At 31.7% G+C, this 24,062-nt stretch overlaps 1 protein-coding gene across 1 annotated transcript in view; it reads right to left on the bottom strand.

The window, feature by feature from the left end:
• The window catches only part of LOC150081381 (uncharacterized), a 55,778-nt gene that overhangs the window by 19,011 nt on the left and 12,705 nt on the right, over positions 1–24,062 (bottom strand). Inside the window, exons 3-7 of the mRNA XM_090379233.1 lie at positions 21,464–21,717; positions 18,141–18,285; positions 16,453–16,582; positions 10,704–10,869; positions 1,629–1,780 (exon numbers count right to left, since the gene is read on the bottom strand). Coding sequence (XP_090235359.1) covers positions 1,629–1,780; positions 10,704–10,869; positions 16,453–16,582; positions 18,141–18,285; positions 21,464–21,717 — 847 coding nt within the window. The remainder of the gene's footprint in view (positions 1–1,628; positions 1,781–10,703; positions 10,870–16,452; positions 16,583–18,140; positions 18,286–21,463; positions 21,718–24,062) is intronic.

Raw genomic sequence — 24,062 nt, 5'->3', positions numbered from 1 at the left:
AACTGAAACCTTTCTTTGTACAACGAAAGGCTAACCATGCCCTTGTACAAAAGGATGACCACCTCCTTATCCCTGCTAGCAAAGTTCCTGTATAACATTGACAAAACCCTACGAGCTATCCTGGAAGTCTGTCTGCACTCCTCAGAGAACTTCATATCTGACTGTACAATTGTCCCCACCAGATCTTTTTCATTTTCCACTACCCTGAGTATAGTACCACATAGTTGGTATGTTAATCTGTGATTACTGTTACCCATATACAGTACCTTGCATTTGTTAATGTTAAAACTTCAACTGCCATTTCTCAGCCTGGCATAATTTTTCTAAATCTTGTTGCAGTAGCTTACTTTGATTGCTGTCATTAACCACCCCGCTAACCTATATGTTGTCTGCAAACTTAGACATTAGGCTTGATATACCTTCATCAATATCATTGATAAATATTGAAACCAACCATGGGTCCAGCACTGAACCCTGGGAGACTCCACTAATAACATTAGTCCATGAGCAGTGCCCATTGATAACCACTCTCTGTTCTTCTCCTGATCGAAGGTGTGTAAGCAAAAGCTAGGTGCATAGTTATTGGCAATGAATTTTTATTTTTCATGGTTCCAGCTGACAAATCAGAGTATTCAATGATGCATCTGTTACCTTAAGGAGTAGTTTTTGTTTTTATTTCATTTTTTATGGATTTTCATTCACTTTCCACTACATTTAAATATATTTAAAATAGTTCACAAAGTAAGTTTAAATTTTTCCAACCAGGCTGTAATTTTTGATTAGTACTATCATCTAAACATCCAGCACATTCCCTAAATCAAAATAAAAATTATATTTTCTTTGATAAGTCTGCTCAAATTTATAAGGGACTTTATGAAAAAGAAAAGATTATAAAGTAAATCCTAACTTTTCAAATTAGTCCATTATCTACTAAGTCAAACTTAGTTTATCTCATAATTTGTCAATAAGAATGTAATAAAATATACTTTACAGAGAATTTCTGCATTCTGCATTCTGTAACAGGAATTACTTCATGGACTCCTTCCAAACATGTGAATCAGCCACCAAAAATTCTGAATTTCATAATTATTTATTATTATTTTTTTTGGTTTAGAATAACTGTAATATGTTTATATTATTTTTACAATTACGAATATCTTTGTATGTTGAGGCTGTTGCCTTAGATTTAACAAAGTTAAGTCCACAGAAAAAGCCTGAAGTCATATAAAGTCAATGTACATGTCAGGCATCTCCCCCTTCTGTACATAGAAAGAATTCTGTACATAAAAGGATCGAAACCTGGAGCTGGGTAGTGAATTACACTTCAATTTAAAAAGCAATATACTTCTCCAGTGGAGCAGTGCTTTTGTTTAGAGTAGTGCAATACTAAGACAACTCGTAGTGAAGTGCCTCTACAATGTGAGATCGATGTACTAAGTAGCAAACTCAGTCTGATCACAGCTATGTACAGAAAGAGGCTATGTGCAATGAGTTATAATTTCTGAAATAAACTTAGTACTTTTATGTAGCATTTAAATATGTCAGCAGATGCAAATTTTACATTGTTCTTGATTTAAAAAAAAAAATCACTCTTGCTTTTGAAAAATGTAAGAATTGATTTCTCTTACCTCCTTTCGAAAATATTCAATAACAACAGATGGATCAATTCTAGGGCTAAATGACATATTTCCCATTCCTGTTCTTGAAGTTTCTTTTTCAATGTAACGTATTCTATCCCTTTCAGATATTTCAGCTACACTTTGTGTCATGACCATCATATCTAAATAGAAAAAATATGATGCTATGTATATATTGAAGTCTACATTTTTCTGTACTGTGCTCTGGATTTTTAACACAAAAAAGATCAGTCAAAATGATAATGTGTGTGCATTTTTTATTTATTTATTTTTGTGTGTGTGAGAAAGAAAGGAGAGAGCTCATAAGGATGAAAAAGGCTGAACGGTTTTCTAACTTTTCAGCCTTTTTTAGTTTGCCAACATTAAAAAAATTAAACATTAGAAGAGGTGCTCATTATTTGAAACATTACAATCTTATTGCATTGGCTTGTATAAGGTTAACAATATAAACACACTTTGGCTTTCCTAAATAATTATAAATATCAGTTACAGTAAAATATCATTAATACAAAGTACTCGTTTATAGGGAGCACATAACTATTCCCCTGCAAAAGGATAGTCTTTTCTATATAAATACATTTGTTTATTATAAAATTCGGTTAATATGTATTATAAAGTTCCTTTTTATCCTGTGAGAAATAAATATTGTTATTTTGTATGTTTAATACAAATCTTGGCACAGTTGTCCGATTATTGCCCCTATTATTGTCTCTGGCAACCCAGTTCCCTGCTTCCCGAAGGATGGCACTGACTTGTTAGATTTTACTTTTGTTTAAACAAAACCAGTTTATGGTAGCTACAATATAAGCGCACACAGAAAAACATCATTGTGAAGCATGGGTGCTGGCAGCATGATGCAAGGTGGTGCAAGTGCACCACCTTTGGATTTCGAAGTAAAACACAATTTTTAATATTTTCATTAATTTATTGAAACATTAAAACAATATAAATTGTTTTAATGTTTGAATTCAAATTGAATTCAAAAAAACAAAACAAAAAAAAACCCCACTAAATATTATTTCAAGTACTTTCTCTCACCGATCACAAAACGTTGGCTCAGCTGTACATGTAAATCAGTCAAACTTGACTTAATTAAGTCAATATTGCATGTATTCGAAAATTTGATAAATAAAAAATTTATTCCCACATGCACCACCTTGCAAAATATCCTGCCAGTGCCCATGTTATGAAGGATGAGCTGCTAAATTAACAAAAGAATAAAAAGTTTCATTAAGTTGTTTACATACACTCTCTCGCTCTCCACAGGATTAAAGTCAGTTTCAATTGTTACGCCAGTTCAAAGAGTCTTTTACTACAGTATAATCTACTTTTTGTGCCACTTTATCTGAGCTGATCTCTTTTTTAGAACTTGTCTTTAAATTAAGTTAAAGTTTGTTTATATTAAATCGCATCTAGCAGTATTATGATGACAAAATGTAAACAGATAGAATTAAGCCTGGAAATTAAACTGAAAATTATATAAGAGACTGATATGATGGAACAAAAGCAAAATGGACATTGCAAAGGAATACAATATCCCTTTACCTACTTTATCCACAATACAGAAAAACCAAAAAAAAAAAAAAAAAAAAAACCCTGAAGAAGTGTATAACACTGTAGCAGCGATAAAAAACAGAAAATTAATTTTGCAAGAAAAGGCAAATTATCTAGCTCCAGCAACATGGAATTAGCGACTTAAGAGCAGCACTGGCTAGCTCCAAAGATTTAAAGACAGAAATAACTTGGTTTCGCAAAACGTTTGCTGGGATTCTGGATTAGTCAACAAAGAAAAGGCTACAGACTGGTTGTGTTCTGTACAGTCCATTCTTGAAAAATATGAGGCAAAGAATATTTTTAATCTTGATGATACAAGTTTATTTTATAATTTGCCACCAAACAAAACATTTACTGTTTGAGAAGAGTCTTTTCATGGTGGAAAATTAAGTAAACAAAGACTCACTGTTTTATTATGCTGCAATTCAGATGGCAGTACAAAACTACACCCACTTGTGAGTGGCAAGTTTTCCAAGCCAAGATGTTTTAAAGAAGTTAACCAACTTCCCTGTGATTATGAGGCCAATAAAAGTGCTTGGCTTACAGTCAAAATTTTTCAATCTTGGTTATCAAAAGTGGATAGAATGGCCTCAGAAAAAAAATAACATTCTGATAACAGTACATTTAGCTGAGACACTTAAGTTGACAAATATACAGCTGTTGTTTTTATCTCCCAATACCACCAGTTTTATGCAGCCACTATATCAAGGCATTATTTATAACCTCAAAAGAGCATATAGAGCCTGCCTGAAAAGGTACTTGATCCACAACATAGGAGGGAATAATTTGCAGCCAAATTGGAATATCTTGGATGCCATCCGTAATATTTGTTATTGCTTGGGACAGTATTGCATCAAGTGTAATAATCAACTGCTTCAGAAAGATTGGCTTTGGAGAGAACAATATTAAAAAACATGGTTCAGCAGAAAAATATGAAAGCAACATTGAGGAATGGGGAATATGAAGGAGATATGGATTTTGTTGGCGAATTTGAAGAGTTTGTGAAAGTGGATGATGAAGTTGCTACCACAGCAATGCCAACACCAGAAGAGCTACTGAGCACCAAGCAAAACGATGATGTTTTTGTTACCAGCAACAGCAAAAGTGTAGAAGCACACACACACTGCCATCTAAAAATGCCCAAAATGCACTGAGCATAACAGAGAATGTGTTGGGCTGCAGTAACATTGATAAAGAGATAATTATTGCATTTAATAATGTCTGCAGGACAGAAACTGCAAATGATATTGAATCTTTTTTTTTTAAATTAGACTAAATTATTAAAAAAAGTTAATGGTTTATATGTCTCCTTTTATATTAAGTCTGTAGTTCTTTTTACTGTGTTACTAAAATATTGCATATATCAAAATTTTACAATATTTTCATTTCTGTTAATTTCTTTTTTCTTATTTAATCTTACAAATAAAATAAAATCTTTAAAAAGTGTGTTATTCTTATTACTGTATTGTTAGATAAGGCTCTTGTTTTTATTTTTTTTTATTTTTATTATTTTATTTTTTCATTTATTTTTGATATTATGCTTAGATAATGTACCAAAAAAAAAAAAAAAGGTAAAATTTAGGTCCCTTGAACTTTGTATTAATGAGATTTGATTGTATTTGTTTATACTAAAGTGAATTTAATTTTTTAGTGTAAACAAACAACTAAAATTTTATCAGTCTTGATAAATTTTTAAATTATTATTTTTTTGTAAACATTATTTATGCGAAAAAATAAATATAATTATTAGTGCAAATTTTAGTATTCCTTCAGTATGGCCTCAACTTTTGATCTCAATCACTGATTATGTTATATTTGGAGAAGTATAATCCACAAGAATGAACCCAAGTTCACTAGCATACACAGCTTATTTAAGAAATGGAGGGATTAGTGAAGTAGCAAAAAAAAAAGAGGGAAAATGCAGATAATATATTTATATTATAAACCAACATCAAAATGAGATCAGTTCGATTCTATACATTATTTTAAATTTTAAAAAATAATCATTTATACAATTATTTTTTTTTGTTTAAAATTAGTTAATCTGAAAATAAAAAGTACCTTAATCACCCATCACCCCTTTAATTCTAAATAGACTGCATCTGGTGGTTCATTCTTGTGGCAGTATGACTACACATGACTGCAAAAGAATCAGATCTATCCATATTGGTGTACAAAATGCAACACATGCCTGCTTTGTATTACTAACTTGTGGAGTAGAAATCACTAGTTTTTGGTTTTAGCTTAAATTTTCATCACTGGATTGGATGTGTGGTAGGTAATAATTGTTTTGGATAGAAGGACCACTGTTACTAAATGTATTATTTGTTCTTGTATCTATAATGTCAAAACGAACAGAATTACAAAATTCACAATTTTAGACTAATTCTTGCCTTCGGTATACAAATTACGACATGCAATTGCTTGTGTGCAATTTTTTTGCCACACCTGAAGATTTAAGGGTTTATCCTCTTTATCTACAATTAAATGCAACAAGAGGTGAATCTTTTAATAAATGATTTTAATTACTATCCTGTGAAGTATGTGATACTACATCACATAAATTGTGTAAAAAGATATATAAGAAATAACATTTCAAATTAAATGTAATACATAAATATCTTACTCTTACAAAGGAGTACAGTGGTACTGTTCAAGAAGTGCAATAACAGTTTCAGCAAGCTGAGGCCTATTTTGTACTGTATGCTTGGTGGCTAGCATAAATAACAAGAAACTGTAGAACTCTATCACCACAATTAGAAACACCAACAATGGAAGAGACAGAAAATACACAAGCAGCCACAATCCATAACCACAGCAGCAGAATCCTCATAAATGCAGGAATTACATTCTTGATGAAAAAGGAAAGGGAAGCCCAAATAGTGGACATGGTGTCTCACTTGGGAACAATACCATAAAGCATTCCAGACACACTAATGAGGAAAAATCCGACATAGTAGTCTTAACCTTGTAGTAGTCACACAGGACCTGTCAGGTGCTACACAAGAAAAAGTTTTGCACATTAATTGTTGGTTCAAGATTAATGACTGAAATTTTCTCTACTTTCCTAAACATAGAGCTAGTTTTACTCAAGTTGATTTTGAAGTAATATATTTATGTTTTTCAGAGAGTAATAGCACAAAAGAACCTGGCAGATTCTGTGTTACCATTTTTGTAAATTTTTGTGCTTTGTAGTCATGTGGCATCTCACAGGTTCTGCTCCAACATTTCAATTGTACATTGAACAATACTGTTCTAGCTCAACGTTGCCCATTGCTCTCTAACTTCCTGAAGAAAACATTCTCTTAGTTAATGTGCTAGTTTTGCTTTCAGCATCTTGTAAACAACACTATGGAAAGTAGTTCCTCTTTAGTTTGTGTTTAATTGTTGTACAAAATTGGTTTTTTTTCTGTCCCAATTATTATTGATGCAAAATGGTTTATTGCTTTGATTATTATTATTATTTATCTGTTTATTCCTTTATTTGTTTGAAAAATACACATGTGCAAACTTAAGTTTTAAATTTTGTGTGCTCTGAACGGGAAAATGGAAATGGCTGTTAGTTTCGCATTTATATTTTATGACTAACATTTTCAGCGGTATTAATTAATTTTTTTAAAAAATAATGCTTTAAAACAACACTTTTTAATTATTTAAACGTTTTATTAAAAAATTACATACAATAAATATTGAAATGCATTAAGAAAAGAAGAAATCCTGGTGCACAGCAAGCAAAATTTAAAAAAACCAAAAATCTTTCCAGAAACAAACAGAGTTGAGCATCTGTCAGGTTCCGCACGTCTGTGTTTGTAATAACACAGATGTGTAGAACAAATGATAATGGGATAAACAATTTTAAAAAAAGAACAAAACTGAAATCTGAACAAGTGTATCAGCACCTTTATTCACAGGAAACAAAGAGCTGCTTTTCATTGCACAAGAAAATCCACCCAGCTCAGAAATCAGGAAAACGTAGCAGAGTGACCACTCACAACGAAGAATATAAAAGCAAAATCACAACTGTCATGGAAGACTAAGAAACCTATAACACTCAGAAAGGTGGCATTCCTTTGTTTTTTTTTTTTTTTGTTAGTTGTTGGCACATCAGCTTCTGTGGCCATAATGCACCTCCCAAAGTTTTTGCATTTTCTGCTCTGATCCAAGCCCGAGGCGGGAATCGAACCCGCGACCTTTGGGTTGCCAGGCAGGCACTTTACCCACCCGGCTAGCCCGGTCAGCTACATTCCTTTGTGTGGAGAGGAATATCATGGGCTTCACTTCAATGACTTGCAGATGTCCGTCAAAAATCCTTTCTAAAGTGTCCCAATGTCTTCCACGTGTTGGAAGACATCACCTCGACCACTAACAGCACATGTTACATAAAGATATTAATTTGCATAAATTTGTGCAGAGTGACAATTACAGTGTGACTGCCACTTCATATAAATCTACACTTAATGTTCCCAAAATTGTCTGAAGTGAAAGTTAAAAGGTGGCATATTCATTAGTTCATTCATCCTTGCCTAATTAGCAAAACAGAATATCTTACAGGGCCATTGTTTCAGTCCTGTCTGCTGTATTGCCATAGTAACTGGCTGCTATACCCATAAGGCAATTTTAGCCTTTTTGTTGCCATTGAAAAACATGTTTATGGAAGTTCTGTGTTGTTTGTCTATAGCAGTGGTACTCAAACTTTTTAATGTGAAGACACCCTAAATCCATTATGAAAAATTCCTGGCATTCCCAGCACCAGGTGCATGGGTGCTGGCAGAATATTTTGTAAGGTGGTGCATGTGGAAGAGCAATGAGGGAATTTTTTTTAAAAAATGCACAAAAAAAAACATTTGGCTTTTGGTACAGGATTTTGAAACAAAATTTTTTTATTTAAAAATTGGCCTCAAACTGCATTTTATGCACAATTTCTATATCTCTAAGAATAATAAATTGCATGAGAAAATCTAAATTAAAGAAATAATATTCTATTGTTTTTCATACTTATTTTAATGTTTTTAGAACAATAAGTACATTTTCTAATTTATATCCAGAAACTAAAATAATTCAAAATTAAAAAAAAAAAAAAAAAAAGAAAAATACAAAATTATATTGAAATTTTATTAATTTTAGGAAAAAAATGCTTATTATAATAAAAATATATTCTTAAAAAGAGAAAAAAAAACATAAAACAATTAATGTGAATCATGTGCTTGATGCAATTTACATAGTTCATTTATATTTGGGCGGCGTATTTTGGACAAACATTCTCACATTTCATTTTCAACCAACTTCAGTCTTTCTCTCTTTTTAGTTTTAATATTAATGAGTGTAGAAAACCCGATTTCACACAAGTATGAGGTAGAAAATTATACCAAAACTTGAAGTGCTCTGGCTCCTATACTTGGGATATTCCTTCTTAATTAATATCCAAAGGATTCGAGTGAAATTTCAGAGTATTTTAATTGCAACATACGGTCATTATGAATTTGTATTAATTCCTCTTCTTCTTTAAGGCTTAATTCCATTTTATTAGATGTCAATTCAACAAACCGATTTCATATACATTCAAAACTGTCAATAGATATATCAGGAAAATGACAAAACTGTTCTTCTAGTGATGTTAAGTGTTCAGAAATTAACTTCTTTATATTTTTATTTTTGTTGCAGCTGTCTTTGAAAACATTTCCATGTTGGCTTCATTAATTTTCCAAAATTTTACCGTCTTTAAAAGTGGCAATTTTATCAGAAGATTTTAATAAATTTTTATCTCTTCCTTGCATACTGGAATTTACATTATTCAATTGTTCAAGTATATCTGTTATATAAGCGAATTTTGTACACCAAAAATCATTTTTCAACAATTGACAAAATTCATGCTTGTTTTCTTGTTCAAAAAAAGTGTGGTAGTTCTACTTTTAATTTGTAAACACAACTCAATACTCATCCTTTGGACAGCCATCTGACATCAGTATGAAGAAGAAGGTTCAAATGTGCAGATCCAGGTTCTTCACACAGTTTTGCAAACAACTGTGATTTGAGAGGCCTGCTCTTAATATAATTAACCATCTTAATTATTTCATTCAGGACAGTTAGTAATTCCTCTCCCAGTGTTTTTGCGATTAAAGCTTGTCAATGTAAAAAACAAATATTCTTATTTTCTTTTTTGGCTAGTGATAGAAAACCCTTTAATGACCCAACCATGGATGGTGCCCCATCTGTGCATATTCCCATACACAATTCTCATGATACATCTATAGATTTTAAATATTCATTCAAAAGGTTAAAAACATCTTTACCTGTCATGGTTTGTTCTAATTCTTTGCAACATAAAAATTGTTCTATTATTTTATCATTTTCAATAATACAAACAAATGCCAGTAGTTGAGCTTTACCTCCAATATCTGTAGATTCGTCTACTTGTAATGCAAATATAGGAGATTCTTTAATTTTAGAAGAAACAATTTTTTCAATATTATTTGATATTGCAAATATGTCTGTGAATCGTATCATCAGACAAAGGAATTTTCTTTAATTCTCCTTCTTCTATCCCAAACATTGTTTTACAAATTACTGCACAGGCGGGGAAAATGTTTCTCTGCAATAGTATGCAGTTTTATTTCTTGGCTATTATTTCTGCCACTAAATAACTGGCTTCTTGTGCTTGCTCAGCAACTTTAAATTTTCTTTATAAAACTAGCACTTTGTTTTTCTTGCGATTTTAATAATCTTTTGAAATAATCTGGTGTCTGATTAGAAAGGTTACTATGTTTTGTGGTGAAATATCACAATAATTTGCTTGGATTCATAGCATCATTTGCTAATATTACTTCACAAACAATACACATAGGATTAGGTGCAAAACTATCACCACACCATGTAAACCCGATTTCTAAGTAACTGCCTTGATACATACGAGTTTTTTTCTTTTTTATAGTTGAACTTATGCTTACTTCAGTTTTTCTGCTGCTCTGTGAAGTATTTTCATTGCATGCCACTATTTCTTGATTCAAATGTTTATTACTGTCTTGATTTTTTCTCTTTTTAATAATAAAGTTTTCCCATGGCCACTGTTTTAAAGTATTTGAAAAAGAAATATTAACTAAAACTTTAATGTGCAAAACATGCTTGACTATATGCACAATTAGACACACTGATATGCCAAAGGAGGAATGCAAGCTAAGGGCTAAGATCCGCTAAGCAAGTATGAGCGTTCGCAGCAGTGCTGTGCTGTGCTGTTTCAAATACAGTGTACGTGACGGATGGCTTGGCTGTTCTGTATATGTTGGTGTATGTACATAAACACTGCGATGCGGTCATCAATTATTTCATGACGACTTCTAATTTACACAGTTGCATAAAAATCAACGACCTTTTGTAGTGACAGCCACGATATAAGCCGATGCTAAATTTGACGTCGTGGCATCCCTATAAAGAGTAAGCGGCACCCACTTTTGAGAACCACAGGTCTATAGTATACCTTTTTTCTTGTTCAAAACTATTTAAATAAGTATTACTTACAACTAATTTTTTCACAACTAAAGCTCTTGCGATAGTCTTCTGCTGTAGCTCTTTCAATAATTTCTCCTAAAAAGGGATTTCGAACAACTCTTGGTAATCGATACCCAGGAAGACACTGACACTGATAGCCACCTCTTCGAAAGCCATATCCATGAATTGGCTCGCACTAAAAAATATTTTAACATATTATACAACATTAAATAGCATTTTGAAAGTTTTTACAAATCTTACAATCACTGACACAATAAATTAAGACCTAGCAAAACTACATAAATTTACTTTAGAATTGAAAAATAAGAATTTTTTTTAAAAAAACAAAATAAAACGAATAGTAGCTATACTGATCCTTTTGTGAGTGGGTGACTGGATGTTATGCATGAAACCTGAAGTGATTTTGAAGATAATAATGCACTCAAAATTATTATGTTAATTTACGAATTGGAAATATGTGCATAATGGGGGTAAACATTTCGTTGTCACTTGGGTCACAAGTTCTTGTGACCGAAGTGATCTTTTGTGACAGTAATATTGCAAAGACAGCTGTCACTGAAGAAGCGGTAAGAAAATACCATGAAACATTTGACTCCATGTACATATTTCTAATTTGAAAATAAACATAATAATACCAATGTAGATTTTGAGTGCATTTATCTTAATATAACACAGTTTACCTATGCATCATGCCACTCAAGGAACACCTGGAGTGATTTTTTTCAAGGAATTTCAAAATTTGTGAAAACTATGTACACAACTGCTTTTAAATATTATATTTTTCCTATTTTGACTTTATGGCCAAACATCAGAGTGAGATTGTCAAAAATAAAATCATAATTAAAATTTATCTTTAAAAAAAATCATAAAAAACTTATCATTGCTTATTTCTTTTCTTTTACATTAACATTCTATACATTAAGATATGTATTATTTGATTTATTTTCATCAACTTCTAGATCTGAACTCCAGAGAATTCCTTCAGTCTTGTGTAAGCCCACACTGTCTCAAATTTTGTTGAAAGGGTATACTCTCTTACAGCAATTTTCAAAACTATTTTAAATATGAAAATAGCTACTAATGGTTTTAAGTACAGCTGATAGAAGGCAACATGCCTCTATGGAGTTTCAAGAGAATGTGTAAATGGTGATTTGTTGATATTGAGTTAAAAGAAACTTTAATTCATTATCAGTGTGTGTACATGTTTATACTGCTTTGGTCTTGCACATGAATACTTCTGAGAGGGTTAAAATGTTTAGAATTTTATTTTTCAGATAGATATTTAAATAAATATTCAACATATTTAAATATCTTTTATTTTAATCATCTAGCATGCATGCAAAAGATGACAATAGAGGAGGCACATAATGCCTTTACTTCAGCAATCAGTTTTTGGGAAAAAAGGCAAGAAATAGCTTAAAAACAGGAAACTTTAAAATTTCATTCTTAATTCTGACATTTGTAAAATAAGATCAAAAATATCATTGGAAACAAGTCTTATTATTAAAAAAAAAAAAGAATAATTAATAAATATATATATATATATATATATATATATATATACACTGTATATACACTGAGAGAGGTCAGAGGAGGATGCCTAGAATTGTGCAAGCAAACAAATGGGCCACAATGTTGCACAATATGTCAGAATACAACCTTGACGCGCAGAACAAAATATTGCAACGGACCACTAGTTGCACTTTGTCGCTAATGGGCTACAACAGCCGATGGCCACGTTGCGTACCTTTGTTATTAATGAAGAACAAGAGCGCACGCCTCCTGTGGGCACAGCAACACCAGCACTGAACTATCGAGGATTGGAAAACAGTTGCTTGGTCTGACAAGTTGAAGTTCCTGGTGCATCATGCTGATGGAAGGCTCAGAATTTGGTGAAAACAACATGAATCCATGGACCCATCATGTCTGACGACTACTGTGCAAGGTGGTGGGGGGGCAGTGTTAGGGAAATGTTTTCTTGGCACACGTTGGGTCCATTGATACCCATAGATTCACGTCTGAATGCCACATCATACCTAAATATCAATGCTGACCAAGTGCATCCGTTCATGTTGACAGTTTGTCATCAGTCGGATGGTTACTTCCAGCAAGATAACGTGCCGGTGCCCAAAGTCCGAATCACTATGGAATGGTTCCAGGAACATGACAATGACTTTTCTTTGCTGCAGTGGCCTGCTCAGTCCCTGGATCTCAATCCTATTGAACATCTTTGGAATGAGCTGGAAAGGGCTGCTCACTGCAGGCATAAACCTCTCGAATCTCAAAGAACTGCGCAACACACTCAAGTCTGCATGGTACTCCATTCCTACACAACATTTTCAGCATCTTGTTCAATCCATGCCTAGATGAATTCAGGCTGTTTTGAAGGCAAAAGGAGGCTCAACACACTACTAGGTAGGTGTACCTAATAAAGTGGCAGCACAGTGTGTATATATATTATATGAATAATAATAAAGTAGAACGTCAGTTATCTGGAAGTCAGTTATCCGGAATAATTTCAAAGGCCAATCTTTCTATTAACAGTAGTACAGTAAGCACCAGTTATAGTGATCACGTTTGCAAATTGAATTTTGATTCTAATAAGTGAAAGATTGAGTTTACTACCCGTTTATAACAGATTGTACAAACAAAAAGCCTAATAAACTGAAAATTGTTTTCATTGTTTTATGGTTGTGACCTCTTCTATGTGACCTTCAGAAATGCGCTTTAGAAAAATGTCACAGAGACTACAGGGTTTTCTCAGAAACCATGAGTGAATTTCAGATTAGTTTAGCTCCAGATTACCAAATTAGATTACCTCTGGTTATCAAAAGGTTTCTGCCATGGGTGGCAATGGTTAGCCCAAAGCCATCTAAGTAGTATACCCCGAATCATAAATGCTTTCTGCCACCAGCTGGTTTATGCCAGCTTTTAGCACATCCAAGATCAATAGAATCTCATGAACTTGTAACCAACTTCCCCATGTGATAAATATGATAGCTATAGCTCAACACCTTAAAAAATTGCACATTACTGTCATGGAGAAGCCTTGTAAGAATTTTTATGCTCTAAGTGAAATCTCCACCTTTCCAGAAGCATCCAAAAGAGAAGGGAACTAAATAATCTGGCATTTCCTCCCATGATCCTTTGTGCAATCTCCTGTTCAGACTCTGTTTCATATCATCAAAGTTGCTGAATAATAAATTATTTTATTGTGGTACAAATAGTGCAAATAATTAGTATCAATCTTTATTAATAATGCCCATTGAGAAAACAAGTTGTTCAAAGTCTTGATTAAAAAGTAAGTTATTTAGGATTCTTTTTCTAATCTATTCTACTTACTACATAACATTTATCTACTTTTTATTTTATTTGACATTAAAAAATTTACAAATATTTCTAAATGTTTTAGCAAGAACAGAGGTTAATAATAGTACATTCCATAAAGATTTCAGTTATCAGTAAACAAATAAATACCGTACCTCAAAGTATATACTTGTGAATTTAATAAGAGAGAAATAAAATATTACCAGAGAACTTGGAATCTTTATTCAAGTTGTTCTCTTTCCCTTTCACAGGTAAAGAAAACACCAGCAGAGAAGAAATGGCAAATGAAATACTTTAAGGCTGTTGCTGTTATTTGGTTTTTAGGAGCATTAGCAACTAAGGCCATATTGCTCCAGGGATATGGGGTGGTCATTCCCTGACCTTTCTACAACCTCCGTATTTGGTGGTCACAGGCTTGAACCCTGGTCTAATCAAGAAGCGTGTGCTACGCACTGCTGCTCCTGCCCATCTGGCTATGGAGGCACCATACTTTAAGGTGTAGTAAAAAATGAATTATAGTATTTTAAAAACTGCTTCTACTATGACTAATTAGCAGGGCATCTTAACAGTGTAACTAAAATGGGTTCATATTGAAACCATCAACTGTACTTGTAAACTGTAAATACTAAAACCTTTCCTAACACAGAAAGGATCCATTGGTCTCTGTTCTGGAGTTGCCTTTGATCCAAATGTACTAAACTTGGGCTTATTAAAGATTATTATTACCTCTCAAGAGTAGAACAGCAGTCCCTCGTTATAACGCGGTTCGCTTTACGCTGATTCACTATAACGCTGTTCTTATATTATAACCCATATCTGACTACAACGCTGTCACAGATCACTATAACACTCTTTTACAGATTGCAACTTTGGCATATTTAATGAAATCATTTCATTTGATGGAGTCAATAACTTGAAAATAAATACCAAAACAGCATTAAAACGTTTCCCCCACTGACTTGAGAAATTTTCCTATGCTTAGTGAAATTTTCTCGCACGCTAAATTAATTGCAGTACAGTGACTTGTTACGTAGTTCCGAGATCAACATTTAAAAAATGATCAAGTATATTGCTTGTAATATTTGTGTTATATGCATTTATCCGAAGTCTAGTCATCACTAAGTATGGTATTAGACATCGTGCGTAACGGACATTTTACTTGAAAATTGTATCGTAATTAATGCAACCAACGCAGTTACATTTTCGAAGAGTTAATGATGGCCGATAAGAATGAAAAAGCAACAATGTTTGGGCGCAGTACGAAGACTATAAATGTAAGAAAAAGACTGAATTTGAAAATTAAATTAGATGTTTTAAAGCGAATCGATTCCGGTCAACGACAAGCAGATGTGTGTCATAATTTAGGACTTGCAAGTTTAACTGTAAGAACAATTATAAAAAAATAAAGAATTAATTTTAGCAGCGGGAAAGATAGCTATTCCACTGCAAACAACTAGGGCTAGGACGACTATTAGGATTGAAATGGAGACTTTAACTAATTTTATTGAAGATAATATCCAATTCAGAATTCAGTTAAGTTAAATATTATAAAAGAGACAGAGAGAGAGAGAGAGAGAGAGAGAGAGAGAGAGAGAGAGAGAGAGAGAGAGAGAGAGAGAGAGATTAGCCAATATGATGATCTGAAGAAAACTCACCTAAAAAAAAAATATGGAACCATTTAAAACTGGTAAGGGCTGGTTGAATAAATTTAAAATCTAGGGAGAAGCCGCAAGTGCAGATGAAGAAGCCCAAACTTTCAAAAAAGAACTTGTGTTAAAATTATTGAAGAGGGGTATTATGTGTTATACTTCTCAACAAGTTTTTAACATAGATGAAGCAGGACTTTTGTGGAAACGAATGCCTAAAAGAAGTTTCATATTGAAAGGAAAAAAAAAACATGCCAGGTTTCAAAGCGGGGAAGGATCGGTTGACTTTATTGTTGGGTGGTAATGCTGCGGGGGATTTAAAATTAATACTCCTTTTAGTTTATTTGGAAGAGGGCCAAATTTCAACCCAAAATCGATACATTTTTCATGATTAAATTCATCAATTAAATTAAATCAATTTAGATCAATTAAATTCATGATTTTAATTGGAATTTTAAGGTTAATACTTCTCATAATTACCACATAATTATATACGTATGTAATGCAGAATATTTTACATGTACAAATATTTGAATATTAAATATTTTGACCGACATTTGTGCATCCTTTCACTACCGTTTATTATTGATTAGAAAATATCCTATGGCACCGACAGCAACTTACAAATACATATGTTACTTTATGGGAATGCGGCGCTCGCTTAGCGCGGATTCACTTAGCGCTCGTTTTTCCGGAACGAATTATCAGTATTAAGCGGGGGTTACCTGTATTTAAAAAATTATTAACATCAAATGTGAACACAACAATTGAACAAAAGTTAGCACCTGAGTAGTATCATTTTTGCATCGTGAAGTTCCAGCAAAGTAGTTTGGGGCTGGATTTCCTTCTCCAATAGGACACTGATTGATATCGATCCTATCAAAGTCCAACTCAAGAACTGCAACAGCAACATATCTTAAGGGAGAAAATGGATTAAAATATTTAAAGCAAAACAGTAAACTTTCATAAAATCTAATTATGCATACAGTGTTATGGAATTTATAATATCTCTAAATGTACTACAAATATTCTCCCAAAGTACAAAGTTCCTGAGCATGCATATATTTGTATATTTTATTAGTTTTAGGAAGGAAAAACTAAATCATATAACTTGTGTGATTAGTATACCATTCTTTTCCTTCCATTTTAAGATGGAATTTTAATCACAAAGTAAACACTTTCAGTTTATAAGTAAATTTGCATATTCAAAATAACTGTAGAAAGTAATTTTGAATATTGTAAAGTTTATTTTAATAAAAACAAAATTTAGAACATTTAACAGTCTTAAATAACTAAAGATTTTTCACATTTAACATTAGTAAAAAATCAGAATACACATTACAACAAACTTTTCAACACAGCAAAATCCCACTTAAAAAAAAAAAACTTTTCGGAGAAGTCTTATTTATTTTGCATACTGAAATTTCACTATAATGAATATCACTCAGAACTATTGTAAGAGATCTGTTATTCATCAAATAAGAAATTGCACCTTTCTCGGAAATGTAATTTCCACTTAACTCTACTTAAATATTATTTATTTATTTATTATTAATTTTTGAAAAATTAATAAAATGATGACAAAATGCATGCATATAACAAAGTAAAATTTGTACAAAGATTATTATAAAAACCTATATGTTTTGGTACTAAAAATTTATGAAAAAGCATTTATGGCTTCATTCTGAACCGAATGTAAATATATGAAAATATTGTTATATGCATACAACAATACTCTTACAGCATTCTCTATGAATAAAAGAAAATAACTGTTATCATTTAACACACATAATAACAAATATTTTCTTAAAATTTTTGAAATTTAAACAGTACCTCCTATCAGAGAAAACATGTTTTGTGAAAATGTTTTTTCTACTGTTACTGAGGCAAATGGAACGTATTTAAAATATGCTACATTTATACCTGCCCTACATCATATCATTCAGAAACAATATTGCTTTTTCTGTTTAAAAATTCATTATCTGAAAATTTTTATTCGAAAATTAAGAGAAATATGATAAACATATATTTCAAAATGGGTTTCATTTATGTTTTGCAAGCTGAACTAGCTTATTCTTTTGTTATCAACCACAGAGTTTAATTAGCAAACTATAAAAACAACTGAGGTGTAAAAGACTATGGCATATTCTTTGGGATTCAGTCTAATTGTAAATATATGAAAATACTGTTACAGCATCTTAATGAATAAAAGAAAATATACTACTATCACATGTCGCATGCAATAATAAATATTTTTTTAAATTTTCAAAATTGAAACATCGCTTCTACTACTAGAGAAAATGTGTTTCCTACTGCAACTGAGATGAATGAATAAAGGATTTGTGGATATAGGCAACAGAAAACAAAACAAAATGTTAACAGGGCTATACTAATGTGAATAATATGCAGTTCTGCTTGGGAATATATCAACAGCATATTTTACTCAAAACTTTATGGTTATTATTCAACTTACGTAGGAATTTCAATATGTCTCCACTGGGTATGGCGAGGGAAAATATCTGGTATAGGCACTGCAGCACCAAATACCCATTTATTAGATCTCCCACAGTCAAAATATGGCTTTGACCATTTAACTGGCCCAGGAGTATCTGAAGGTGCTAAAATTTTAAAACTATTATTAGTTTTCCTATAAATGTATATAGTATAGTACACATATCTATAAAAAAGTAAAATATTTTATTCAATATTTCTAAATTTCACCACATAATTATAATAAACAACAGATTAAAATCATAAAACAATGAAAAAAAAAATTCCAAATTATACAATGAAAATAAATTTCTTTAAGAAAATAAAATTACAGAAAGATAAACATTAATTAAGTTTTATTCCAATATCACTGCATATTTAATATGAACTCTTTAATCATTACAGAATCATTCTTGCATAGGTTAGACCAATGTTTCTCAACTTCTAGTCTACAGAAAAGTTTTGAAAATCATTGAAAGAATATCACTGGAAAATTAGCTTAACCAATTTAATACAACACTGATGTGCACCACCATTTGGAATGATGATCTACAAAAGATAAATATTATAATCAAAGGTTTCAGGCAAGTGGAATTGAATTGCACACTACTGTGAAATTGTATAATGCATTTCTATTCCACTTTCATGATAGATGATGTGACAAGTTTGAGGAATTGGAAACAACTTGAAGTCCTAAAACATCTGCATCTGGCTATAAAGGGAGTTGTGCATTAAAAAGGAAAATTTGCTGATTAAACTGGCACTGATTGCAGTGTGAACAATCCAAGTGACAGATTCTATATTCAATGTTCCTATATCAATGATCAACTTATTGTAAACAGCAATCACATAAGCCAAACTAAATGACTGATTGATTCAGTTTCTTGTAGGCAGATCACTGTCCAAAAAGGAAATTGTTTTGTAGGCCGATGCATTGGTTATTATATTACCTAGCACATCTTGAAAAAGCATTTGCTGACAAAGTCCAGTTGGTCCTGCATTTTTATGAAGAGGGGGGGAAAAAAAGTGGCTAATATGCTGAAAACCCAAATATTTGACAAGCTGATTAACAGCTTTCTGAACGTTTACACTGCTCTAAGGATGAATCTTATCAGCTGGGAAAGCGTTCTTCTTTTGAAGCTATAAAAAGCAGTCTCCGATCAACCACTGTATAACAACAACACTTGTCTTCCCTTACACTATTGAGAATGATACTATGACACTATTCGCTACTGAGAATGATACTATGTAAAAAACATCACTTGGGAGATATTACTGTTGATTTTTCAATGAAAAAATTTCAAAAAGTTCATCATGTATGTTAATTTATTTCACTTTATAAAAAAAAAAGATTGACGTTGAATAACACTGCCTCTTTGTGTATATGCTCTATCTATATTCTTTATATATAAATTTATTCAAGAAGAGGTACTTGACTACGTTCTAATAGTATCCTGAACTTTTTGCATAAAAATTGTAAGTATTCATATTATAGATTTCTTGGTTGCTCTATACAATCAGTCCTTAGCTCAAGCTGTTATATCTGAAAGTTGGAAAGTGTGCAGATTTGTCCCAATTCCTAAATGTTCTAACCCTCAGAACACATACCAGATTTTAAAGTTGCCCTATTATTATTGTTCATTTCATCTCAAGCAACAAAAGCCTCCATAGCCGAGTGGTCAGGAATGGGGGTGCAATAGCACATGCTCTTTGAGTAGACTGGGGTTCAAGCCCCTGATTGCTAAATATGGTCAATCTGCCAACCAGCACTGGACCAGCATGGCAGATTATGATCCATTCCCTCAATATGACTTGTTGAGGAGGCCTCCATCCTGCAGTGGATTGACAACCGCTGCAGATTTTTTTTTTTTCACACACAGCAAACTGCTGTTATAACACACCTGCTTATAGCACTATTCCACTTTTAATGCTCTTGTGTATGTGAGGATTTTTTTTTTGATTGACACTGTACAAGCTTGCTTTCTTGCATTATTTGTCACTAATAATATAAAGTGCCATTCATTCATTTTCTTAACAGTTATAGCACTCCCACTAATATCACTTAAGCTCCTAAGAAGGAATAAACCCAGATATAACTTTCCTTCCTCTTGATTTTTGACTTTGGAAAAGAGATTATACAAATTAACTTCTAGAAATTGTTTTTAATTCATAGAAACCTTTCCCAGTGCTGGTTTCAAATTTAACTCAAACCTCTGAAGGTAGACACACTGCTCTTTACAACTCAGTGTCTAGCAATTTAGTGTTGTATTTGCACACTCTCCTCGGCTTCTTTTTGAATTCAACATATTTCATCCACTTTTCTTGCCAGTACAGTAATTAGCATATTGCACGCACGCATGCATGTGTATTCACATGCACACAATCAAAATTGGCATTGATAAATTTCATTAATGATTAACGTAATAATTTATTATTATTATGTTAATACTACTGTACATTTATTGCATTTATGCCATAATACTCAAGTTATGTTTAATCTTCATTATCATCAAATTTTCTGGTTTTCAACATAAACCATTACTTCATAAACTGCAAAAAAGCTAAAAAAAAAAAATTTATATTAACTACCAAAATATTGATAAAAAATTCCAGAAATAAAATATTACTTAAATTGAACTTAACAAATGAAATAAATGTCCCTTTATTTCATTTATTAAATTGAAAGGTGTAATAATATATCCCTTTGGCAATATTGTTTGTTGTTTGTTGTTTGTTATTTGGTTTTTAGGAGCATTAGCAACTAAGGCCATATTGCTCCAGGGATACGCGGTGGTTATTCCTGACCTTTCCGCATCCTCCGTATTTGGTGGTCATGGGCTCGAACCCTGGTCTAATCAAGAAGAGTGTGCTACGCACTGCTGCTCCTGCCCACCTGGCTATGGAGGTCCCAAGGCAATATTGTGTTTATACCTTAAGATCTGAAAAGAGAACTGTAGAATAATGCTAGTTATTAGCCATTAGTAATAGATGTAAAGCTACAAAACATTAAATTTAACTCTTAGTGAAAAACATGTTTTTTTTTTTTTAAATAAACACAGATCTTCATTAGAAATATGCTACTTTTTATACATCCATGCTAAATCATTACCATCGAAACTACTGAAATGCCACTTTCACTAATTTATAAACCAACATTGCACATTTTACATGGGGAAAAGAAAAGTGATACAATAAATTTTTTGATATTACAAGTATAATGTACTTTACTACAGAGAAACTAAAAACAGAATGAATCCATTTAATAACATAATGAAATATTACAATATTAAAGTAACAGGAACTTACCAGGTGGCCCATGCCATATGAAAGTTTCATTAGTACCATTATAATGTGTAATTTGAACAGTGTATGTAGTCTTTGAATCATGCCGTTTAGTAAAGTCAGGTAACCATGCAAAATACCAGTCATTAATTTTGTAATGGGGATGAGAATAGTTCATGCTCATAGAATTATTGGGTACAGCTCCTAAATCCATTGCTTCAACAGTATTTAATGTTGAAATACGTTCTAGGTGGAAGGGATCATTAAAATCATCAGATCTAAAATAAAAATAAACATTAAATAATTTTTACTGTGAAAAAACAAAAATGTTAAAAATATATTTGATAAATTTTAGGATTATAAAATGTAATAAAGCTGGTTATTCAAAATATTAACTAACACACACACACTCACACACGCATGCACACGCACACGATGTCTAGAAATAATGAATCTAGCCAAGGGCATATTCAAAATAATATTTTGGGGATAAAATATGTTACCAAACATTTGTTCAATTCATGAAACTAGGCAGCAGATAGAAACTGTATGTTTTTTTATCATGGAAACATGAAATTCATGTTTCTATGCTTAAACAAGCTAAAAATTTTATTCATGCACATTCACAAAAACTGTTCAAAATATCACTTATTAACTTTGAATGCATGCCACACAAATTTCAGTTCACCGTAAACAAAAGGCAAGTACTGTTAGAAATCAGCTAATCAGTCCTAAAAAACAGAATAGGTAAGATGCTAAACTGTATAAGTAATTCTAATACAATTTAAACTTAATGGCAAGTATTAGATTGACTTGAAACTGTTGTCACAAAAGGTGGAGTTGAAGGGAAGGAACAGTAATTTTAACAGCTTCTATGGATCTTAATCCCATAAACTCAGGGGAGGGCCATCCCAAGAGTGCCAGAGGTGCACTGCACCCGGGTGCTAACGTTCAAGGAGCACATGAAAACCTGAAACTTACATATCTGCAATAAGGCCTCTGAGGTTGGGATAATCCATACTACCAATTTTAAACACACCACCAACCGTTTATGACTGATTGAATAAAATAAAATAAAATAAAATGATAGAAAAGACTGTAAAATAATATTTACAAAAAACTTTTAATAATTTACAAAAAAAAAAACTAAACTATAACAGAAGTAAAATAAGTAAATAAGTTAAAATGCATTAAAATATAAATATGAAAGCGATAAAAAGACGATAAAATTTTTTATCGTCTTTTTATCGCTTTTATATTTATATTTTAATGCATTTTAACTTATTTACTTATTTTACTTCTGTTATAGTTTAGTTTTTTTTTGTAAATTATTAAAAGTTTTTTGTAAATATTATTTTACAGTCTTTTCTATCATTTTATTTTATTTTATTTTATTCAATCAGTCATAAACGGTTGGTGGTGTGTTTAAAATTGGTAGTCTGAAACTTACATATATGTAAGTTTCAGATTTTAAAACACATTACTGAACTTTTGTTGATATGTGCATAATGCTTGTTTGCTCTAAAATTTACCATATAAATTAACCCTTCAATACTCGTGTGAGGTCCAGGTGGACTCCAGCTTTTTTGTTTTACATGGTTGTACTTTTCTGGTAAAAACAATTCCAAAAACACTGTTCAAAGTACCTTTCGAGTAAATTGGGCAGGATTTTTTTAGCATTGTCCATGCAACTTACATTTTCTTTTCAGCATCAACAAATCGTTGGAGTGTCTTCAAATCGGAACTTCCAACAATGGCACTTAAACCTATTTGTGAAACGCAATGGGAATGTAGACTTGGTGCCGTAAAAGTCCTCAAATTCAATCTTGATAAAATATATGATGCTCTATACAATACAGATACAAAAATCTATACAGATTTTTCCTGTGATAATGATTCTAGAAATGTAGTTAAATCATTAATAACAAAAATCAAATCTTATACATTTGTTCTCTTGTAATATGGTATTATATATTATCAAAAATCAATGTTGTTAGCAAAATTTAAACTCGTCAGTACCAACAAATGTTACATGAATTGAGTATTTTAAAGAATCTAGAACAGATGATGGTTTCAAAATATGTTAAATGAAGCAACAGCCATTGCTAATGAAATAGACTGTGAAATGCTTAGATTTACAGAAGTCTCAATTATACGACCCAAAAAAAATAAAAGAATGTTTCTTTACGAAAGTAATTATTAAAGTATAAATTCGCCTAAAGCTTCATACAAAATAAATTTTTATTATGTCACACTAGATATAACAATATTACAAATAGAAGAGTGATTCGAACAACTGAAGGTTCATAATAATAATTTTAATTTTTTATCAGACCTTTATTCATTTCCATCTGTAAATAAAGACTAAAATTAAACATTGTATGGACTTACAAACTGTTGTCAGATCCTTCTTTAAAAGAAATTAATATCAATGCTATTGACTTGTGCAAAGAAATAGAAAATATATCAATTTTTATACAACCAAACATGGAAGCGTATAATATATATTTTTTCAAATGATCTGCTTGCTATGTTTCCCAATCTTTCTATTGCAATATGAATATTTCTCAATCTTCCTGTCACCATAGCACATGGAGAGTGTGCTTTTCCAAATAAAAAATGG

The sequence above is a fragment of the Mastigoproctus giganteus genome, chromosome 8 (genome assembly GCF_048544385.1).
Source record: "Mastigoproctus giganteus isolate SK-2022 chromosome 8, ASM4854438v1, whole genome shotgun sequence".
Taxonomy (NCBI): Eukaryota; Metazoa; Arthropoda; class Arachnida; order Uropygi; family Thelyphonidae; genus Mastigoproctus; species Mastigoproctus giganteus.
Note: the sequence above shows the minus strand (reverse complement) of the source record. Positions and strands in the feature narration are given on the sequence as shown.